At 41.7% G+C, this 19478-nt stretch overlaps 1 protein-coding gene across 1 annotated transcript; it reads right to left on the reverse strand.

The window, feature by feature from the left end:
* Positions 1 to 1349: 1349 nt before the first annotated feature.
* Positions 1350 to 14888, reverse strand: STX11 (syntaxin 11; the record flags this gene model as incomplete). Its single annotated transcript, XM_080340917.1, has 3 exons — positions 14854 to 14888; positions 4907 to 5099; positions 1350 to 2221 (listed from the first exon to the last, which is right to left on the reverse strand). The coding sequence occupies exon 3, from the start codon at positions 2214 to 2216 to the stop codon at positions 1350 to 1352; it is 867 nt and encodes a 288-aa protein (XP_080197043.1). The 5' UTR covers positions 2217 to 2221; positions 4907 to 5099; positions 14854 to 14888.
* Between the last annotated feature and the right edge of the window lie 4590 nt (positions 14889 to 19478).

Below are 19478 nucleotides of genomic sequence, written 5' to 3' on the forward strand. Positions count from 1 at the left end.
TTAGAAATATCATAGATGGAAAACCTTCAGAAGCAGAAGCTGTAATTGCTCCCCAGACCTTATCAATACATGCTTCACTGACAATGCTCAGAGGTTTCCAGGGCTCCTTCCTCATATTCTAAGCCTACTGCGGGCAGACTCCCCTTCCACAAAAGGAGAGATTATTTTTAAGCTTGAAAAGACCACTGAAATGACATTAAAATGTTGTTTTCTTTCTTCTTCAGGTGTACTGAAGAAATATGTCTGTTTTCTTTCCCAGGGGGATATTTCCTAATAATGGGAGAAAAGCCTCAGTTTTTATACATGGGCAAAATAGAATGTTAATAAATTTAATCCTTCATGTTATTTAAAATAGATATTAAAAATCCATATTAAATCAATGCTTATAAAAAAATAAAAATCTATTGAGAATAATCCTTCCACTAAAACTGCTTGTGTGTATGTGCCAGCACAAGACACCCTAAAATGCTTTCTTTACCCCACAATTGTTGTCTTCTTATTGCTGTTTGTGCAGAAGGCTACTGAGTGCATCTTTTCTGGCCGAAGTATTAATTGGCAGAAAAATGTATTAGAAGCATAAAAGCATGGCAGTTTTGAAACTAAAAGTACAGAGAGTAGCTGAAGTTAAAAGTCAGCTGCCTTGGTGTTGCAGTGCTTCTACCCACATTGATGAAGTTGTGGGTACTCAAAATGGAGAAAAGCAATCAATCACTTGCACGCAAACAGAGCAAAATGTGCATATTATCATTTAAGGTGCAATTACTTCTGTTAAGATTCGTGACAGATGGAAACCAAGCTGAAATAGAAACTAGTTCTGTGTCCTGCTCCTGCTAACAAGCTCAGTATTTTGTCAAATGAACAGAACAAAAATCTGTGCAAGTATTTGCATCAAGCAGGCTCCAAACGAGTTAAAACTGAAACCTCCAGGTTCCGTGGTGTGTTGTGCTACCCCAGGCGGTAAGTCTGCACCACCTGCAGCGTCACTTTGACAAGTAAGAATAAAGTCACTTCTTGAAATTTCTCATCTTCCCTAGGCTGAGTTATCAGCCCATCATTCATTCCTCTTTCCTGTCTATCTGAAAAAAGTATCATTGCAGAAATCTTCTTGCAACTCCAGTTACAACAACAGAGTACATTTCAATTAGAAAGGGATTAAAAATAGCTTTATCAACATTTGTAGGAACTCTCAAATAGAGCAGCCATCAACACATTTAGGAAAAGGCAATGAATAAAACAACTGCAAAATAGTCCTCCCACTTCTAGGGGCTGTCATTACAGAAAAGTCTCTGGAAAGAATGCTCCATTTTGAAGACAATTCGAGTCAGTCCGTGGTTGCTTCAGTGGGATAGTCACCTTCTGAAACAGGATATGCAGCAGCAGAGGATTGTTCTCAGGGGGTGTTTTCTTCTGTATTCCAAAGCTTTTTTCACTTGGTCTTTAGCTTCTCCTACATAGTCCTCAACATTTTGCATATTTATCTCAATGACATCGAAGGTGTCCGCCTGCTCCTCCACTAGCAGTGCCACCTGCAGAAAGAGCTCGTGAATTTCCTTAATGCGGCCTTCTAACTTCACCAGCTCCTTATGACGTGTCTCTATCTCATTCAAGGCTGAGCGAGCCCCCTTAACATCTGACAAGAGATTCTCAGAGAAGACGTCCCACTTGCCTTGCTCAATCATCTCTTCAATCTGGTTGCCAGAAACATCCTTGCCCATGATCTCTAGCTGCCGCTGAATTCGAATCTTGCAGTTCTCCCGCTGGTCCATCTCTGCTGCATTGTATTCAAACATCGCTTTCTGGAAGGCGTGCATGAGGTCAACATAGTGGTTCTTTGCTACCCTGGCAATGATAGACATTGCCCCATATTTTGTTATTGCATCTTCGCTGAAATCTCTCATTATCTGGAGTTTCCTGTGGATGTTTTCTCCACGGGCCTTGATGTCTCTGGCAATACAATTAGTATCTCGTTTGATGCTACTAAGACGGCGCATGGAAGTGAGGAAGCGTCTGTTTTGCTTTCTGAGCCGCTTGACATCCTCTTTTAGGTGGTCATTTTCTGTCCGGATGTTCTGTATGTCTTTATGAAGAATTTCCAAGGCATAATCAGTCTCGTAAAGGAGAATATCCTGGGGTGAATTTTCATCATCTTCACTACCAGAAAAATGTTGGTTGTGTAACCTGGCACATTCCCGCAGCTCGTTCAGCCGGTCTTTCATCCTGCCTGTAAAACAGAGGAACAGGAGGAAAGAAGTTTAAAGCAAATAAAATACTGGTTTACAAGGAACTAATAACTACATCATAGTTATAACTACTCATAGATAACATAATTGCATCAAAGATAACCCAAAATACCAGATTTAAAATTTCTTCATGGTATTTTATATACAGTAATAGATCTCAGGTCAAAAACTCTGGTGCTAGAACACTCTTCTAGAAACTACAAAGCTTAGAAACTAAAAAAGTGCAAGAAAGAAGACAACAAACCCTGAAGACAAATCCAAAAGAATAATATGACAATCTCTACCCCCTAAAAAATGCCAGTCTTTCATCTGGAGAGAAAAAAAACAAACTCTTGAGCAAATGATAGGAAGTATGTGTAGACGTGTTAATAAATGCTTCCCACAGCTACTCACTAGAGAAATCTCTAGATCTTGATCCTTCATTACATCAACTGCCTCAAATGTCACAGGTCCTCTGTTATTCTAAGCTTGCTTTTCCTGGAAGAAGAGTAGGAAGCCTCTCAGGAACAGAAAGGGTATTTACCAATACAGTTAGGAAAGAAAAGTTTCAAGAAATGGTGTGGAAAGTATCAAGATAGGATTAAAAAAAATTAATAGGAAAGGCAAGTTTAGTGTCTCTAGATGCTATCACAGTGTACCAAGCATCAAACAAAACAACACAGCAATAGTAGCATTTTGTAAGTAAAACCATCCATCCAACCCTTCTATTTGGTATGATGGTGATGTCAGGATCTGTTTTCTATGTGTTTGCCTCAGACGTACTTAACTACAAATTTCATTAAAAAGCCACAGAAAGCGTAATCTGTACAGACCAGTTATGTGGTAACAAAACATAAGTCTTCTTTAAGTATGTTGTTGACTTGAAACTCTAGACCTACGTCTTTGCAGAAAGTGAAATCTGAAAGCTTCAGCAAGAACCCTGCACCAAGTGTGACAGCAAGCAGGAAGCCAAAAATTTCCAGTCACAAAAGCTGTACATCCCATGACCTCATTTAAATTAATAAGAATAAGAACCAAGTTATGCAGCAGCACCGAGAACGACATCTCTAGATCTCTGTGTCTGGAGCATTCATTTTGGGTTTTCCAGATATTAAAGTATCTTCACAGCATTTACAAACATGCTATCCACCTTGAATGACACATCCCCTCATAGGATCATCGGTTAATCCCAGGTTAAGAAGTTGCATGTGTATCTACGCATCATAACAGGCCGAGATGTAGTATGAATTAAAACTACAAGTTTATAATCCATTTTATGGGATTGTTGGATGTGTATAAGATTTTAGGGAGGAGATGGGAAACATCAGATCACAAACACAGCCGCTTGGGCTCGTACAGCTCATTGGGCATATACACTGGTATTGAGAAGTGCCCTGATTAGGATCACATTTACATTGAAGTAAAAAATAAAAGTGAATTTCAACTTCAACTAATTGTTTTACAAGCAATGTAAAGCATGAAAGTCCATTAATATCTTGAGAGAAGAGATTTCATTCAGGAATCTTCACAGGTATGACAATTGTTTGAATTTAAAACATAAGGCACGTAGATTCAACTCAATCATACCGAGAAAGCTTTAGGTAATTACAGGTTTTCCACCTCCTCCCTCAGCAAAAATAAAATCAAAACTCATGTCACAACATCAAGATGAAAAATTCGCATCTAAAAGCAAAACAAACAAAAAAAAGTGATGTAGCTTAAAAGTCAGGTTTAATTTGCTTTAGAACTGCATAGCCAAGTCATTTTATGACTTTAAAATGACAATCCGCAGCAGCAAGGTGCCATTTGTGTAAACTAAATTGTGTGTGCGGGACTATGTTGCCTCTGTGTTTACCATGCCTTGAACATGAGAAAAACTAAATTTCATCAGCCTTCCACAGAGAGCAGACTGACAACTGACTCAACAATAATTACATTTTTTTTTTTGTGCTTAACAAAGAAAACATAATCAGAAAACCACACTTAGTAAGAGCTCCTGTGTAATAAACTCATAATTTTGTAGGAATAGGTCTACCCTTCCTTCCCCTTCTCCTCAAAAGAGTAACCTCTGTGGGTGAGAGTCTTTCTCACCCACACCTATTTTAAGGTGTTGGATAAAATAGAAATAGGAAGCAATGGAGAAGCAAATACACAATAATTCACAACATTAAAATACTAATGCTGTAATGAGTTCATGTATATACTACTTCTACAACATCTTTATAAAATTATTGCTAAATTTTTTAAATTTTAACACAAAAGGTTAAAACATCAAGCATTAAAAGAAGAGTAAGGAGCTGTCAAGTGTGGCCTCAGATTGCCCCACAATGTTGCCTACACACAGGAGGATCACGCAATTGAATACTAGCCTCCATCATATCACTTCCACCAAGTCTCTGCCCACAGTCCGTATGTACTACACAACATCATACAATGTAAAATTTAATATTCGTCATTCAGTTCATGGACAGATATCTGATTTACTATGTTACTACTGTTAATTTCCTCAGAGTTTTCTCCTGTGAAATAAATCCCTGGAAAGCTCCATAAATTCATACGTGTCTTTTGGTGGAGGGCAGATCTAACAGCCCCATCCACAGTTTCAGCCCAGAGTGATTAAGGACAACACTGCCACTCTTAATGAGTTATGATGCCATTTGGGACACATGAAGCACCGTTCTTTGTACCAGATATGTTCCGGAGTCAGCTCCTTCTGACTTTGGTCACTGCTGCAAGCCCTGGGCGCTTTGCCGAGTGAGATCGTGAAGTAACAAGCTGGACATCAGTGAATGAACACATGGATCGATGCTGCTTGCGACAAGATCATCTCCAATGATATGCACAATCTCTGTGATCCAGTAGATCCAGTAGAATCCAATTCTAAATGTGAACAGAGACATCAAATTAACAATTGCACTGACAATCTTCAACCTGGGTTTTCCCAGTTTCTGTGTGCTTAACTCTAAAAGCCTACATTATTTGAAACTACCAACCAAACTTACATTCAAGGGGGTTAACATTAGGATCTTTTAACTCTCCACTGAGAACCTGTACCTGTCAGGGTAATGGCTCCACGGCTAAAGGGGTCGCACTTTTGTCCTAACAAATGGATGGCATCTCTTCAAGCCTGACTTCAGAATCCTGCAAAATCAGGGACTTGCTGACATAGTTTTTCATTCTCCCTGAGTCCTGTCTTTTTGTCTCTGTTTCTGAAGTGCAACACCCAGCCCGCTTCCCACTTCTTCACAGTTGCAAAATGCTCTTCCTTATTTACATACAGTGCCTGGCCAGGACAGAGAACAGGAAGAGAATGACATTCTGCCTGTATTTCAGCATAATATTCATCCACAAACACCACAAATTGCAGAGAACACTATTCAGCTTTATGCCAGAGCATGCTCAATTGCTCTGTAGATTAACATTTGCAATACTTGGCCAAAGAGATCTGTGAGGGCCAAGAGAATGTTTAGATTTCAGCTTTCTTGAGCACCTTTTGCTCAAGAAACACAGCAAAATTATTTGGGGCATTTGCAGACTGCTGCTTTGAGAAACTTACAATCTGGTCAAATTTTAGGAGTTTTACAGAAGGAAAACAGCAGACTCAAATGCAGCACCACCACAGAGTTCTTTTCCCATTTCAAATTCCCATTACAAAGAAAGGGGAAACAGATCTTCCCAAGAGAGGACAATAACTTCCAAGCATTCCTTTGATAGTGTCAGGGGCAGAACTGACACTAAAGAGCTGGAACAAATGGACAAACAAGCACAGGAGAGCAGCGGGGAGAGCAATGTGAAAAATTTCAGTCTAACAGATCAGTATTTAGAAAACAGCATTTTTTAGATGCTGTTGTTACTCTGGAAAGTTTGCATCTACTACATGTTGATAGCATTGTTTGTAATTAAACAGCAGTACATTAATACATAGTATATTACTAGTTGTTAGGGATAGCCTCAGCACTTGTTCTTTAAAATGAGCAGCAATCTCTCTCTTGATATAGGGCCTGGTGCAGCAGCAGGAGTTGATATCCCTGGCTAGAAAGCAGCTCTGCAGAAAAGGACCTTGGGGTGCTGATGGACATCAAGTGGAATGTGAATCAGCAATGAGCCCTTGTGGCAAAGAAGGCCAACAGCATCCTGGGCTGGAGTGGTTGAAGTGACTCCTCCCATCTGACACCTGAGAATCCACATCTGGACTGGTGTGTTGGTGCTGGAGCTCCCCAGCACAAAGACATGGACACACTGGGGTGAGTCCAGGGGAGGCCAGCAAGACAGTCAGGGGAGCTGGAGCACCTGACATATGAGGAGAAGCTGAGAGAGCTGGAGGTGTTCGGCCTGGAAAATAGGAAGCTCAAGGGAGATCTTGTTGCTGTCACCAACTGAGTAATGCAAGGGCAGACCCTTCATGGAGATGTACAGCAACAGCACAAGAGGCAACAGACCCAAGTGAAAACAAGGGAAAAGCTAGTTAGATAGAAGAAGGGGAAAAAACCAAAAACAAATAGAACAAACAAACAAACAAATCCAAACAAACAAACAAAAACCACAAAAGCTTTCAGAAACACTGGAAAAGGTGCCCAGAGAAGTTTTGGAATCTGCATCCTTGAAGATCTTAATAACTTGACTGGACATGCCTCTCGGCAACCTGATATACCTTTTTCTGTTTTGAATGGGGCTGGATTTGATGGCCTCCAAAGGTCCCATCTAAATTGTTCTATTGCTCAGCCTTAGGTCAAAAGTTTGCTGATTTGAACATGAGTGCTATATATATTCAACTTTTTTTTTAAATAAACTTCAGGTTTATTTAAGATACATCTCACACATTAGAATATGAAGACACCAACTACTCTGGAGTAACAGCCCCAAGAGTATAACTACATTAATTCTAAGAGTGTGTGTTTTAATAGATTAGCTGTCAGATTTTTCTTTTAAAATACTGTATATACTCAAACTGGACCATGTACATCCATGTTTGCGTTATTATTTTTGAGCTAGATAAATCTATCCTTGTAAAAATCAAGTTCTTTCTGCTGTCCATCATGGTGTGTACACCCAAACACATGCTCACACACAGGAAATACAGGCCAAGTAATGACTGCAGAGATTACAACTTTGAAGCCAGACACCCCCTAAGTACAGTCAGCTGAGGACATGGTCAGTACTCATCTCTTCATGTTAGCATGCTACTTCTTGGTATGAATCACCACAACGATTAGGTTTCCCGTGATGCATGAGAAAGACTCAAGCTGCCCTGTTGCAGTAAGAGTACAGCCCCACACAACTCTGCATGGCATGGGATTTCAGACAGCAAAGGAAATACACTCTGAAAATCAAAAACTGTGAATACACATAAAACCCGTTACTGCTAGCCCCGCATACATACAAACAGGAGTCCTCCATAGCATATTTCAATTGCTGTGCTAATGTTCTACAGCCTGTTATCTACGTATAAATAACTTAAGGATGAAAAGTTATTTCTATAGAAACCAACAAGTTGCACACCTGTATTTATTTCAGCTTTAACTTATGTATATCCACATCACTGAAATAAAGCAGCAGGTTCATGACAGCATCTATATTTCATCACCAGCAGCTGGGAATGAAGCCAGTGTACAGTTTTGCTTTCTACAGCATTTATAAAAGACAGCTGCTAGTTAATACCATCTTGTGGATTACCAAAAGTCTAGTCAGTAATCTCTTCAGCCTTGAGTGCGACCTTAAAAAAATGAAGCTTTTACTTCAGCTGAAATGGCCTATTTGAGGAACAGCAGATATTTCAAAACAAGCCAGTTAAAAATAATCTATGTCAGAAGTTCCTCTCTCCCTCAGAAGGTAAAAGTTCTTCTGTACTCCACTACAAACACACACGGCTCATCCTGTCTCTGAGTGACATGTGCTCTTGTTGCATGACACAAAATAGATGTGACCCAAGAAACAAGTGGTGAACGATTAGGAAATAACCCGCTCCTAGGCAGAATTACTTCATAGCCAAGTGTGAGCGAGCACATTCCAGTAACTTACCATACTGCTTGGAGAGGATGCAGTATTGATGGAAATCCACTCAGATGGACTGGCTGAGTCAAACACACTCCATTACAAGGAAAATAGTGTGACGCTGTTGCACAACAATGCAAGTCATTAATAGGTAAAAGAAGAGTTAAATGCAGCTGAAGCCTTTTATTTCAGAGCTGGAGTCTCAGATTTAACGACCATTTTCTAGTATCTTTCTGTTTTGGAAACAGAAATTAACTTGGAAAACAGACTGTTCTCTACAATAGCTCTTTCCAAAAGAGCTTCTAATTGATTCATAGCAGAGGGCTAGTCATCTTTGCAGAGAAAATTCCCTGTGTCCTCAAACATGTCCACCTCTGGTGGAACAGCAGGCTTGAATTTCTCAAATCACCGCTCTTTTTTTTTGCTTTGCATCTATAAGAGCTCAAGGAAACACTAAAAATCATAATCTAATGATTAGGACAGTTTGCCTCACTGAAAGGAAGTTATCTTCTCTGGAGTTTCTTGGATTGGGTAATATTTTAAAATAGACAAAATGTGTTCAGGATTGACAATACATCAGTCAACACAGAACACGAGTTACAAAGCTACAGAAATCCAGCAAGAAGCCACAAATGTATCTGAAGATTATTAGACACTACCTATTGTAGTCAAAGCCTATGTACAGCAGAACACCTCCTTTATGCTTTCAATCGGCCTAGTGGGAAGTGTGTGCAGTTGCAAATGTCTCAGGGCAGCTTTTTTCCCCAAAAGCTTGCATGAAAAGTCAACTTCTCCATTTGCACCAGAACAAGTTATTTATTGCAAGCCAATATATTCAGAGAAGTAGGGATGGCTCAATTCTTATCAGGCTATTTCTGCAGCTGTCAGGATCTCCAAGTTTCCAGTGGTTCCTTTCCTACCATGAAGGCTAGAAAAGGCCTGGGGAGGAGATGTGGGGATGAGATGGAAATTAACATTCAAATAGTTTGTTGCCTCTGTCTCAAAGTAATGAGGCAATAAAGCAATAATTACTGGAATACTGATAGCTTTGGAGGTTCTTCTTTGACTTATCCCAGTTTCTTTACCAGTATTCAATCTCTTCAACATAAAGTAACTTCCAATTTTTGTACAAGAGCATATTATAAATTCAAGGATCTAGGGTGTATCTCATACTTCCTATAGGTATTTAATAAGGTTAACCACCTTTGTGTTTTCAACAGACTGGTTATCAGGTTTTTCAGTCATCAGTATTAAAACTAGGAGAAGCTGCTGGCATGCATTAAGTGCATCCATAATACGCATCACATTATTCACATATTTATGATGAGACTGACAAAAACATCTGAAGTTTTAACTTGTTACTACACAGTAGCATATGCTAAGTAAACATTATTCTTGCATTGGAGAGGACAGCTTTGTTTTTATATAAAGGTGTACTGCTACTATTTGTCTGAATTTTCACTGGAGAGCTGTGCATCACCACTGAAACATTTCCAATCCTGGATAGATGATAAAATGGATTCTCAGTATCTCCTCTTGACATTTTTCTCACAAGTCACACTAATGAGCAGTTGTTACCAGATTTGGTTTTGTTTGGCAGGAGGGGGGCTTGTACCGTGGCTGTTGACAAAAAAAAAAGTTTCTCCATTTTCACTACATGGTCCATTGAGAAGTGTTAAGCCTTCATGTACATTATTTGAACCCTCTTCCAAAACTGGGAACTCTTTCCAGCAGTCAGCATGCTTCTGTATACAAATGGAAGTTAAGGACAGGAAAGGCTAAGGCACACCCCAAATTTAGCAACTTCCTTTTCCTAAAGGTGCTAGCAACAGAATATATAGTTAGCAACTGCAGATATTGAAAATCTGATAAATCCTTGGAATCCTTGAGACTTCTGAACTGACTCCAGTCATAGAATAGTTTGGGTTGGAAGGGACCTTCAAACATCATCTAGTCCACCCCCCCACTGCAATGAGCAGGGTCATCTTCAACTAGATCAGGTTGCTCAGAGCCCCATCCAGCCTGGTCTGGAATGTTTCCAAGGATGGGGCGTCCACCACCTCTCTGGGCAACCTGAGCCAGTATTTCACCACCATCATTGTAAAAAATTTCTTCCTTACATGTAGCCTGAATCTCCCCTCCTTCAGTTTAAAACCATTACCCCTTGTCCTAGCTTAATGTACATGGGCTTGCTAAAATGTAATGGGCTTGCTAAAACAGAGCACCATTACAACGAGTAGATGGCATTGTATTTTACCCAAGTGGGGAGAAAACCAAACTCACCATGACTCTCTTTTTAGTGCTTTTCAGCACACACAGTGTGCTGTGGGCTGCCCACCACAGCGTGCCCATCCTTCCTGCCGTGGGCAACACGCAGGTCTTCAGGTAAAATTGGCCTGGATGGAGACAAGGGGAGCATGAGCTGTACCTCCACTAGCTTGGCAAATAGTTAAGACGGAACCATGCCACTAATATGAACAGTGAGCCAGCCATCCATGCATTTCTTGGCAATTACTGCACCTCGGCATTGTTATGAGTCATGGCGCAAGGAAACCAAACGACGCACTCACAGGCAGAGCTGTCACTACAGTGCTGTGAGTATATACATGATCTAATTAATCACCTCGGCTTCCCTGAAACACATTGGCTCAGCAAAATTGCTATGTACATGCCACATTTATATAACTACTATTGCTACCACACAGTGGTATTCATAAGTGATTAAGACATTATGTTGGCATCCAAGTAGAAATATGAGGTTGCATGTGATCATCAGTCAGAAGAAACATGTTCTACAGACATTTTAAAATTAACATTACTTTTTAAAACACACATATATAGAGAGCTTGTAATACAATGTTATAATCTGAGATCAAGTACACTTTAAAAAAACCCTTAATGCAAAATACAGGGTATTTTATTGCCATTTGTCCATGTGGGCCAGTACACATAAGGCTCAGTTCTGGATCCTACTGCAAAATCTACACAACTGTAACTGGACCATAATAGTTTCAGTCATGAAATAACCCCCAGAGCCACACATGCATACCCACAGCCTCAGTCCTAGGACATGTCAGGTGCTGGCACACTTTATGGCAATTACTCTACACTACTTAGCAGCCCATGGGTGTTTTTAGGCACATTCAAAGTACCAGTGAAGTTTAGACAACATATAGATGGAATTAGGGACACACTTGGCAGTGGTACTTAGAGAATCTGTTCCTTACTTGGCATATCCAAAGTTCAAGCACGCTTTATTCTTGCTTTCAAAAGTAAGTAATTTGTTACTTACAAAATACAGCACAGAGGAAAGACATAGCAGGAAAACGTGAAGCATTCAGTACTTTCATGGCTTTTGTGAATGTGAGTTTGTCAGGAGTAATCTTGGCAATTAATGGGTTAACCATCATGGTAAATAAAGCAAAAGCTGCATGCGTGATAAGCCTTCTGAAGGCACAGTATGTTACATCATTGCCTCTGTGATAAACTACAGAAATATGGTCTAGATCAGAAGTGCCAAACACTTTGTGTGACAGGCTTGATGAGATATCAAGACACTCAACACAATCAGCAAAAGCTATCAAAACAGATGTAGAAACTGAACTGCATTGCTCCACCCATGCAGAGCTCCTCTGCTCCCCAAAAGTGGGTTCCCAGGAGCCAGCCCTAGGCAGGAGCAGCACTGCCACTCCCTGGGAATGTTCCTCACCAGAGATGGCTCATGTCGGGGCCACGTCTTGAAGGGAGCAGCCCAAAATGCAAGTGCAACCAGAAATGGGTTCTCTGCAAAACTGCATAAAAGTGGTAACCCTGCATTTGTTGCCGAGATTAGTTTATTGGATCAAATTAGCCTTGCCTCAGTAATTTCTGCATTGTGCTTTGTCATCCCTGTACTACAGGGTCAAAAAAAAATTGATAGGCCAGATAAAAGATAATGGAAAGTGTATCTGGTCCAGCATCTTCATACTTGACACAGCAGTTGTCTTCTCACCATCAGAACTGGTTTTGAATGTGCCAACATTATGATGGGTTTCTGTCACACTTGGAGGTTAGCCGTGTTTTCCTTTAGCAACTTGGAGAGCTGAACAAAACATGAGCCTGTACAGTCTCCAGGTGACACTGAACTGGAAGGGAGGAGATGTGAGCATTTGGTGGCCGAGGAGAGGAGAAATGTTGAAAATTTAAGATGATCTTGGCAAGTAAGAGAAGCACTAGCAAAAAGAAAAAGAAATTCAATAGATATGAGCCTGGTATGGTACATTTAGAATAAATCATTTGCACAGATAGAAACTAGGGAACACCTCGTTTGGTAACAGGAAAGCGTTGGTGGGGTTATAGCAGATTGCAAGTTCACAATATAATGCCATTAAAAAAAAAAGTCTTATATGAGAGATGGCATGGGAAGGCCTGGTTTTACTCTGTTTGGTGTAGGTAAGGCCTCTGTTGGAATAGTACATCCTGCACCAGTTATCATACTAGCAAAGTTGGAGCATACTGGGCATTGTCTCCAAACAGTTTAGAAAACACAAGTCTGGAGGAAGAGGAGTTGAAGGAATTACATTATTTTCATGCAGAAGACCAGGGAGAGAGACACAGTGCTCCAATGTATAAATGGAATTTATAAAAAGAGAAATGATCAGTTGACACTGGAAACACACAAAGTGATCCATTCATTTCACACATGAGATCCATGTTGAACTTGCTGTATCTAGCTGAAAGTCGGACAATTTCTCTGCAAGAACACTGTGGGACCCTCTTCCTTAGAGGAGTGAGAGAGGCTACAGAAACCTTTCTCAGCTTTGGTTTAGGTGCACTGCTACAATGCCCCAAATGGACTATGTAATGTCTTCCCCTGGCCCTGCATTTCCATGATTTGTTCAGTGCCTTTGCTCCCACTCTCACTGTGTCCTCATCACAGTGTACGTGCTCCCACAGGCAAGCACAGGCTCGCTGCCCATGCTGGGGAGCAATTTGGCTGACTCTTTTCACCCCACAGATTCTCTTCCCTCTCTTATTATTTCTGCACCAGCAGCAATTACCATTTTTCCTTTTGGAGCAGATCTTGGTTACTACTATAATATAATGAAAGATGACAAACATGGAGGCTAACCCCACAGCACCTAAAATCTCCAAGACCGTAATTTAATATGCAGTTGTGTTCCATAGGATTACACTTATCTGCAGTGCCCAGAACATATCGTGATCACATTATCCCCCATTTTAATGTCTCATGAGATCTTATGTACCATGCTTATTTTCTTCACAAAGATCTCTTATGACAACAGAGGCTAACTTGCAGTTCTAGTCTCAGCTATAACACCAGATTCATTTGCCATGTGACTTAACATGCAATTTCAGTTTCAGAGCAGTGGTCACACAAGGCAGTCAGTGAAAAAAAATAAGGTAAGAAAAAGGACATCAGAGGTGTTGGGCATCTAAACCATCCTTTCTTAAGTATAACCTATAGTCTGTTTATCTGTTAGACCTTTGGTCTATTTCAAGTAAAAAAAAAAAAATGCTCATCTTGTAGTCTCACCACTTCTATGTAAAAATAATTAAATAGCAAGTAACACTACTGGTAAGAAAGCAGCATCCTTCAAATTTTATTCTTGCCTTAAAAAGCCATACATTGTCACTTTGATCCCTGACAACTTATAAAACAGTTCTTAAAATACCATCTAGAGAACAAGAACAAGAAGTGTGAATGTCCATTTTAGGCCAGTGTTATTCTTCTAGTCATTTCCTTTCCTGGTATCACACAGCCACATACAGTTATCTAAGACATACATGAGTACTAACTCTTCTTGGCAGGAAGGGAAATTAATATCGATTAATAGGAAGCAATCAAAGAACACTAACTTCTGCACCTACTCCTAGATCTGGCCATGATGATGTCCAAGAAAGGAGTGAAAGCTATTATAGTTTGCATATAAACGCAGTTTTCTACGAAATCTGCTCTGGTGCTATTAATAACCACATATGAGCCACATATGAACATATTCATAACCACATATGAGCACTATGAATGAAATGTTAATACTCGTTAAGCCAGACAAACAAGGCAGCTACAGACACCCATGAGGACTGGACAAGGAGATCATATTATTAATAGAAAGCAACCCTGAGAAAAACCCAGCCACCCCTTTTGCGGGACCAGAGCTACCCGAAGGCAGCTAAGGCACCTCCGGACCCAAAAGCCCCGTTCCCATCCCCTGCCGTCCCTTCTGCCTCAGGTTTTCTGACTTCCCCTCTCGACTCAAACGGGGCAGTTTCGTTTATTCTTACGCAAAACCGAATTGCAAAGCGCTCCGACACCCCTGCGGCTCTTCCCGCCTTGCCGGCCGGGCTGGCTGGCGAGCACCGGGCACGCACCGGGACTCCCCGACAGCAGGGGAAGGAACGGACTGATCGCCACGGCCGAAGCCTAGCACCCGGCCTGGCCCAGAGCTGTCCTGTGTCCCGAAGCAGCTCCGGGCCGGGTCGGCTCCCGGGGTCCCTGGCTGATGCTGAGCGGGGCTCGGGTATAGGGCTGGGCTTCCGCCTCGAGAGCCGACGGCGACATGCCCGAGGTGAAGGAACACAGCCCGGCCGGTTCCCTGAGGAAAGCGCCGTCTAGTCCTCCCGAGTCGCGGCAGGTACTCACCCCGGGCAGGACAGCCGCGCCCCACTCCGCTCCGCTCCTCTCCGCTCCGGCTGCGCTGCTCCCCGAGATGCCGCTGCCGTCGCAGCGTCCGCGCCGTCGGGGCAAGAGCTGGTGCCCGCGGAGCGTCCCGCCCCCGCCGCTCAGCTCACCCGTCTATTGGCTGCGAGTGGCGGCTGATTTGCATAGCGGCGTCCCGCCCCTGGACGGGTGTCAAAGCCCGCCATCGAGGGGCGGATGGGGGGGCGGCCACAGGGGCGCAGCGCGGTGCTCTCTCACTGCGCTTCCTTCTCCTCCTCCTCCTCCGTCCCCTCGGGGCGGCCCTCGGCTCGCAACACGCGGGGGGGAAAGTCCACCCCGTGGGTGGGAAAGTCCACCCCGTGGGTGCTGGCACGCGTGGGTGGGCTGAGGTTACTCGTTTCTTTGCCGCCGTCCCCGTGGACGCCCCTGCTCTTTCTTGTCCTCGCCTCCCCGTCGGGTCGGGACGCGGGTTTTTTCCGAATTCCGCCCCCCGCCGCCTGGCTGTGAGGGGGTGAGGGGCGGTTTGAGGGTGCGGTGAGGCCCGGGACGGACAGGTACCTAAAACCGAGGGGCCGTACGGGCGGCTGAGGAAGGACTCGGGGCCAAGCGGCGCCGTGAGTGGGGCACGGACACGACCCCCGGTGTTTCCCTCACTCCCGTTTGATGCAGCGTGGTCTGTCCCGTCCTGCTCGCTTGAGCCTTGCGTAGTTAAATAGGACGTCAAAGGAGCTGCACTTGGCACTGTGCTTCAGGGTGAGAGTCAAATTTAGCCCAGTTTTAGGTGGTGCCTTCGGCTTTGATAAGTTTGACCATTCCTGGGGAAAACAAAAACAAAACCACACCTTCCCCATCAGTCTAACTTTAAAAAACAAACAAACAAAACTTAGGTCACACAATTGTTAATACACACTAGCAACACACGTATAGAAGCCACACAAGTAGTTACAGAGGTTCTTCAAGTCTTTCTGTAATAGGAAATTATTGGTTTTCTTTACCATCTTGAACATTTATTTGGGTGTAATTTATACTCCCTTTCATCACAAAAACCGGAGATAATTTGAATGAGGAATTTTATAAGACAGAAGTTATTTTTTGTTGGTGCCTGGTAGGAGCAGAAAGAGCATTTGTGCTTTCCCGAGCCATTGTCAGTTACAATAAGGCTCTAAAGTTTCTCTTAACATTGCATCCACCCTATCCTGGGCACACTGAGAGAAAATTGTGTCATGATGGAGACTTTTGTGGACACATATGAAGCTTCCTCCCTCCTTATTTTCTATGCTGATTTTGTATCAGGATAAAACCAACCAACCAACCAACCAAATAAAAAAAAAAGAGCCCCTTAAGTGGTAGGTAAATACTTACGGTTTTATGGTTAATAGTCAGATAAAATATATCTGATAGAGTGGCTTTTTCTTCTTGAAGGAAAAGTTAAAAAAATCCAAGCCTGTACTGTGGGGTTCTTCCATGTGGAGCATTTGCTGGGATTTTTGTCTTAGACCTTGATTTTGGAGCTGAATTTAGGTAAGTGGGTCTCATCAGTTCTCTAAAACTACCTGGAGACACTGAATTATAAGCAGGTTTTCTCTTATTTTCCAAGCCGCTGCTTTGTGAGCCCAGCTGCAGCACCCCCAGGTCCTGAGCAGGTGCCTTTCTCTTTGCCACTGGGCCATAGAAATCAAATAGGCCTTTAGTGTTGTTAGTGCAAGCAGAGCTGGAAATAAAGCTGCCTGTTAATGTAACTTCGTGGGTAATCAAAGATACAGGCTGCTTTGTATGGCGTGGAACAACAATTCCAAATTAATCTGCTGTTGTTCTGGCACAAGCAAAGCTGTGGATTTGATGTATCTGACCACACAGTCAAGAGCAAAAAGCTCATCTAGAAATATCTGGTATCTTCCATATAATTTGGGACGAGGGTGTGGAAGACCAAATAGATGAGTGGCAAGTCTCCTCTGCTTCAGGAGAAACTTCAGTTAAAATTCCAGTAGCTGAGTAGCAAGCAAGGTAGCAGTATTGTTAAATTATTTACCTTCTAAGAAAGGAGATTAGACTGAGAGGACTTTTTATTTGTATAAATTTTATCATTTAGATTAGACAAGGTTAAAGAAGGTTGAGAATTTTCAGAGACAGATAGCTAATAAATCTGTATGAATAGGTAGCTTAAAAGAATTTACCATTGGAAAACAAGGATGCTGAAGTGCTTCAGCGTATTATGTAGCTGGATCCTACAGAGGGTGCCTGTTTGCACAGTGCTATGAGAAACGAAACCAGAGAAGTCATATGAAAAGATTGTGATGACATCATACTTATGAAAGACACTTGTTTTGGATTATTATGCTCATTTCAGTCACTTTCGAAATAACATGAACAGTGTAGACTGATGATAAAAATGACTGGACAGAGAAAAGTGATTTGCCCATAAAAGAGATTTAAAATTTTCAGTCTTGTCCTTTTATCCTCCCCTGAGTCCTGAACAACATTACATACAAAGCTACAAAGGTAACAAAGTAATTTTACACTTCATACTACTTCTCATTATATGAGAGGTATTTAATGACAAATGGTCATTTATCAGTGAAAGGATGTATTCCATTTACACAGATAAAGGCAGAATTAATTAATGTAGGGATCACTGATGCCAATAATTTCTTTAAAGGAGGTTAGGTAACATAATGGACAATACATCTGGAGACAGGAAGCCTCCCTTTTAGTTCTTTTTTCCTCTGAAGAGTTTTTTTTTTCCTTAAAGATTTCTAATCCTGACCTAGATCTTGAGTGATGGCTTTGGATGAGTCACACTTTATCTCTAGAAAGAGGAAAGGCATAATTTCTTCCAGTGCTCATAAATGTGCAGTGAAATGTAATATATAAACCATCTGGAGTCTTATGTATGTTAAAATAACTTGAGGATGTGTAATAGTTCAAGGACAATCCATAGATCAGAGCGACTGTCTGTGCTGGGGAGACTCCTCATCTCTGCTCTGGTGCCTGATGCTTCTGACCAAGTTGCCCACCAGGATGATCACAGAATAGGCTGACCAAGTTTATTTCAACACCCAAGAAATTGGGATTTAGTTTACGTGGATGCAGATTTCTCCTTGTTACCACTTATTGACATCTCAGGGCATCTAGGAGTCCTGGGGGTGTCAGTTTTGGGGAAGAGCAGTTTCACCAGACCGCTTACATTTACACCTTCAATTCCATGTGCTAATCTACTATATACCCCTATGTTTGTCTTGAGTTTACCCATGTGTACAGAACAGTTTGTACCCATAACACCTGTACTAATTTCAAGTTATAGTATTGTTGATCTGTAATAACTGACACTTGGGAAACTCCTTCAGCTAAAAATAGAACAAATTACTATCAGTCCAGTTCTGTAGCACAGAGCCAGCTCTCATACACATACGAAATCCATGTATGCTCTTCTGGATGTGCAGTACAAATGAGCCTCTTTTAAGCTAGAATCAGGTCTGATGTAATCTAGCATACACTGATTAATTGAAATTACTGTTTCTTAGTCCCAGACAAATAACTTTATATTAATCTAAACTTTTTAAACTTCACAGATCATTAAATGCTCTTGAAATTAGATGTTCATCAGTTGCTAAGGTGAGCGGAGTGAGAAATAAGAGACTGATGGTAGGAAATTATTTCACTGTATTCATTTACCAGGGAAACTAAGTCATCAGCTGCAGGATTTTCACCTTGAGTAAGGTCCAGCAAGTGTTCCTGCCTGAGTCTTTCACGTTTCCTTGTAGCCTCTGACAAAAGCTACTGACATTACAGCTTCTTCACTAAACATTGCTGATGTAAAGAGATCTTCTTGGTCGTATTAGGAATAGAGTGCTGAAAATAATTCAGAAGCTAAGTGTGTCTACAGCTAGCTAAATCCACCTTAATTCTTTGCTGAAGCCTGTGGAGTTACTTGGATTTACAAGGGATAACATAGTTCTCTATGTATTGAGCCCAGCGGATTGTTTTCTTTTTGCTTTCCTTTTCCCTCTTTCATTAGGAAGAAGGCTGGTAGAAAAGGATGGACTACTGAAAGCTGTACAGATGTAATTGCTGTAGAGTCAAAGGATACACCATGCTAGGGCCCTCTCTCTTATTTATTTAGGAAAGGACTTAACATTCTTCTGCAATTATGCCTGAAAGGCATGCAAAGCCAGCCCTGGGTGTAATGCTCCTGGATTCCTTGTGAACCACAGCTTGGCACCCATGCACGACTTTGAAGGTTCATTACCCATACATGAGTTCTTAAAGAGCTGCAAATCTAGTTACGGTAGTCTTGAATGCCAGATCGGATGGATGGGACGTAGCCCTGGGATTTCTGTTGGCTCAGGAGATGAGGGCAGGTTTTATTAAGCTAGTAACCAATAAATTATCAAATTCTAAATATTTTCACATAATGGAGGTAAACAAGCATAGTTAACTGGAGTCAATACAACAATACTGATTTCTGGGAGCTGAAGGCTTGGTTGTTTATCAAGCAAGCCACTGGATTTCTCTGCTGCTATCACAGCTTTTGAATGCAACCCATACGTACAATCCATATATATGACATGACAAGGATCCTGTCACATCAGTTGGCCTAATGAAAAATA

Source organism: Nesoenas mayeri (genome assembly GCF_963082525.1).
Source record: "Nesoenas mayeri genome assembly, chromosome: 3".
Classification (NCBI taxonomy): Eukaryota; Metazoa; Chordata; class Aves; order Columbiformes; family Columbidae; genus Nesoenas; species Nesoenas mayeri.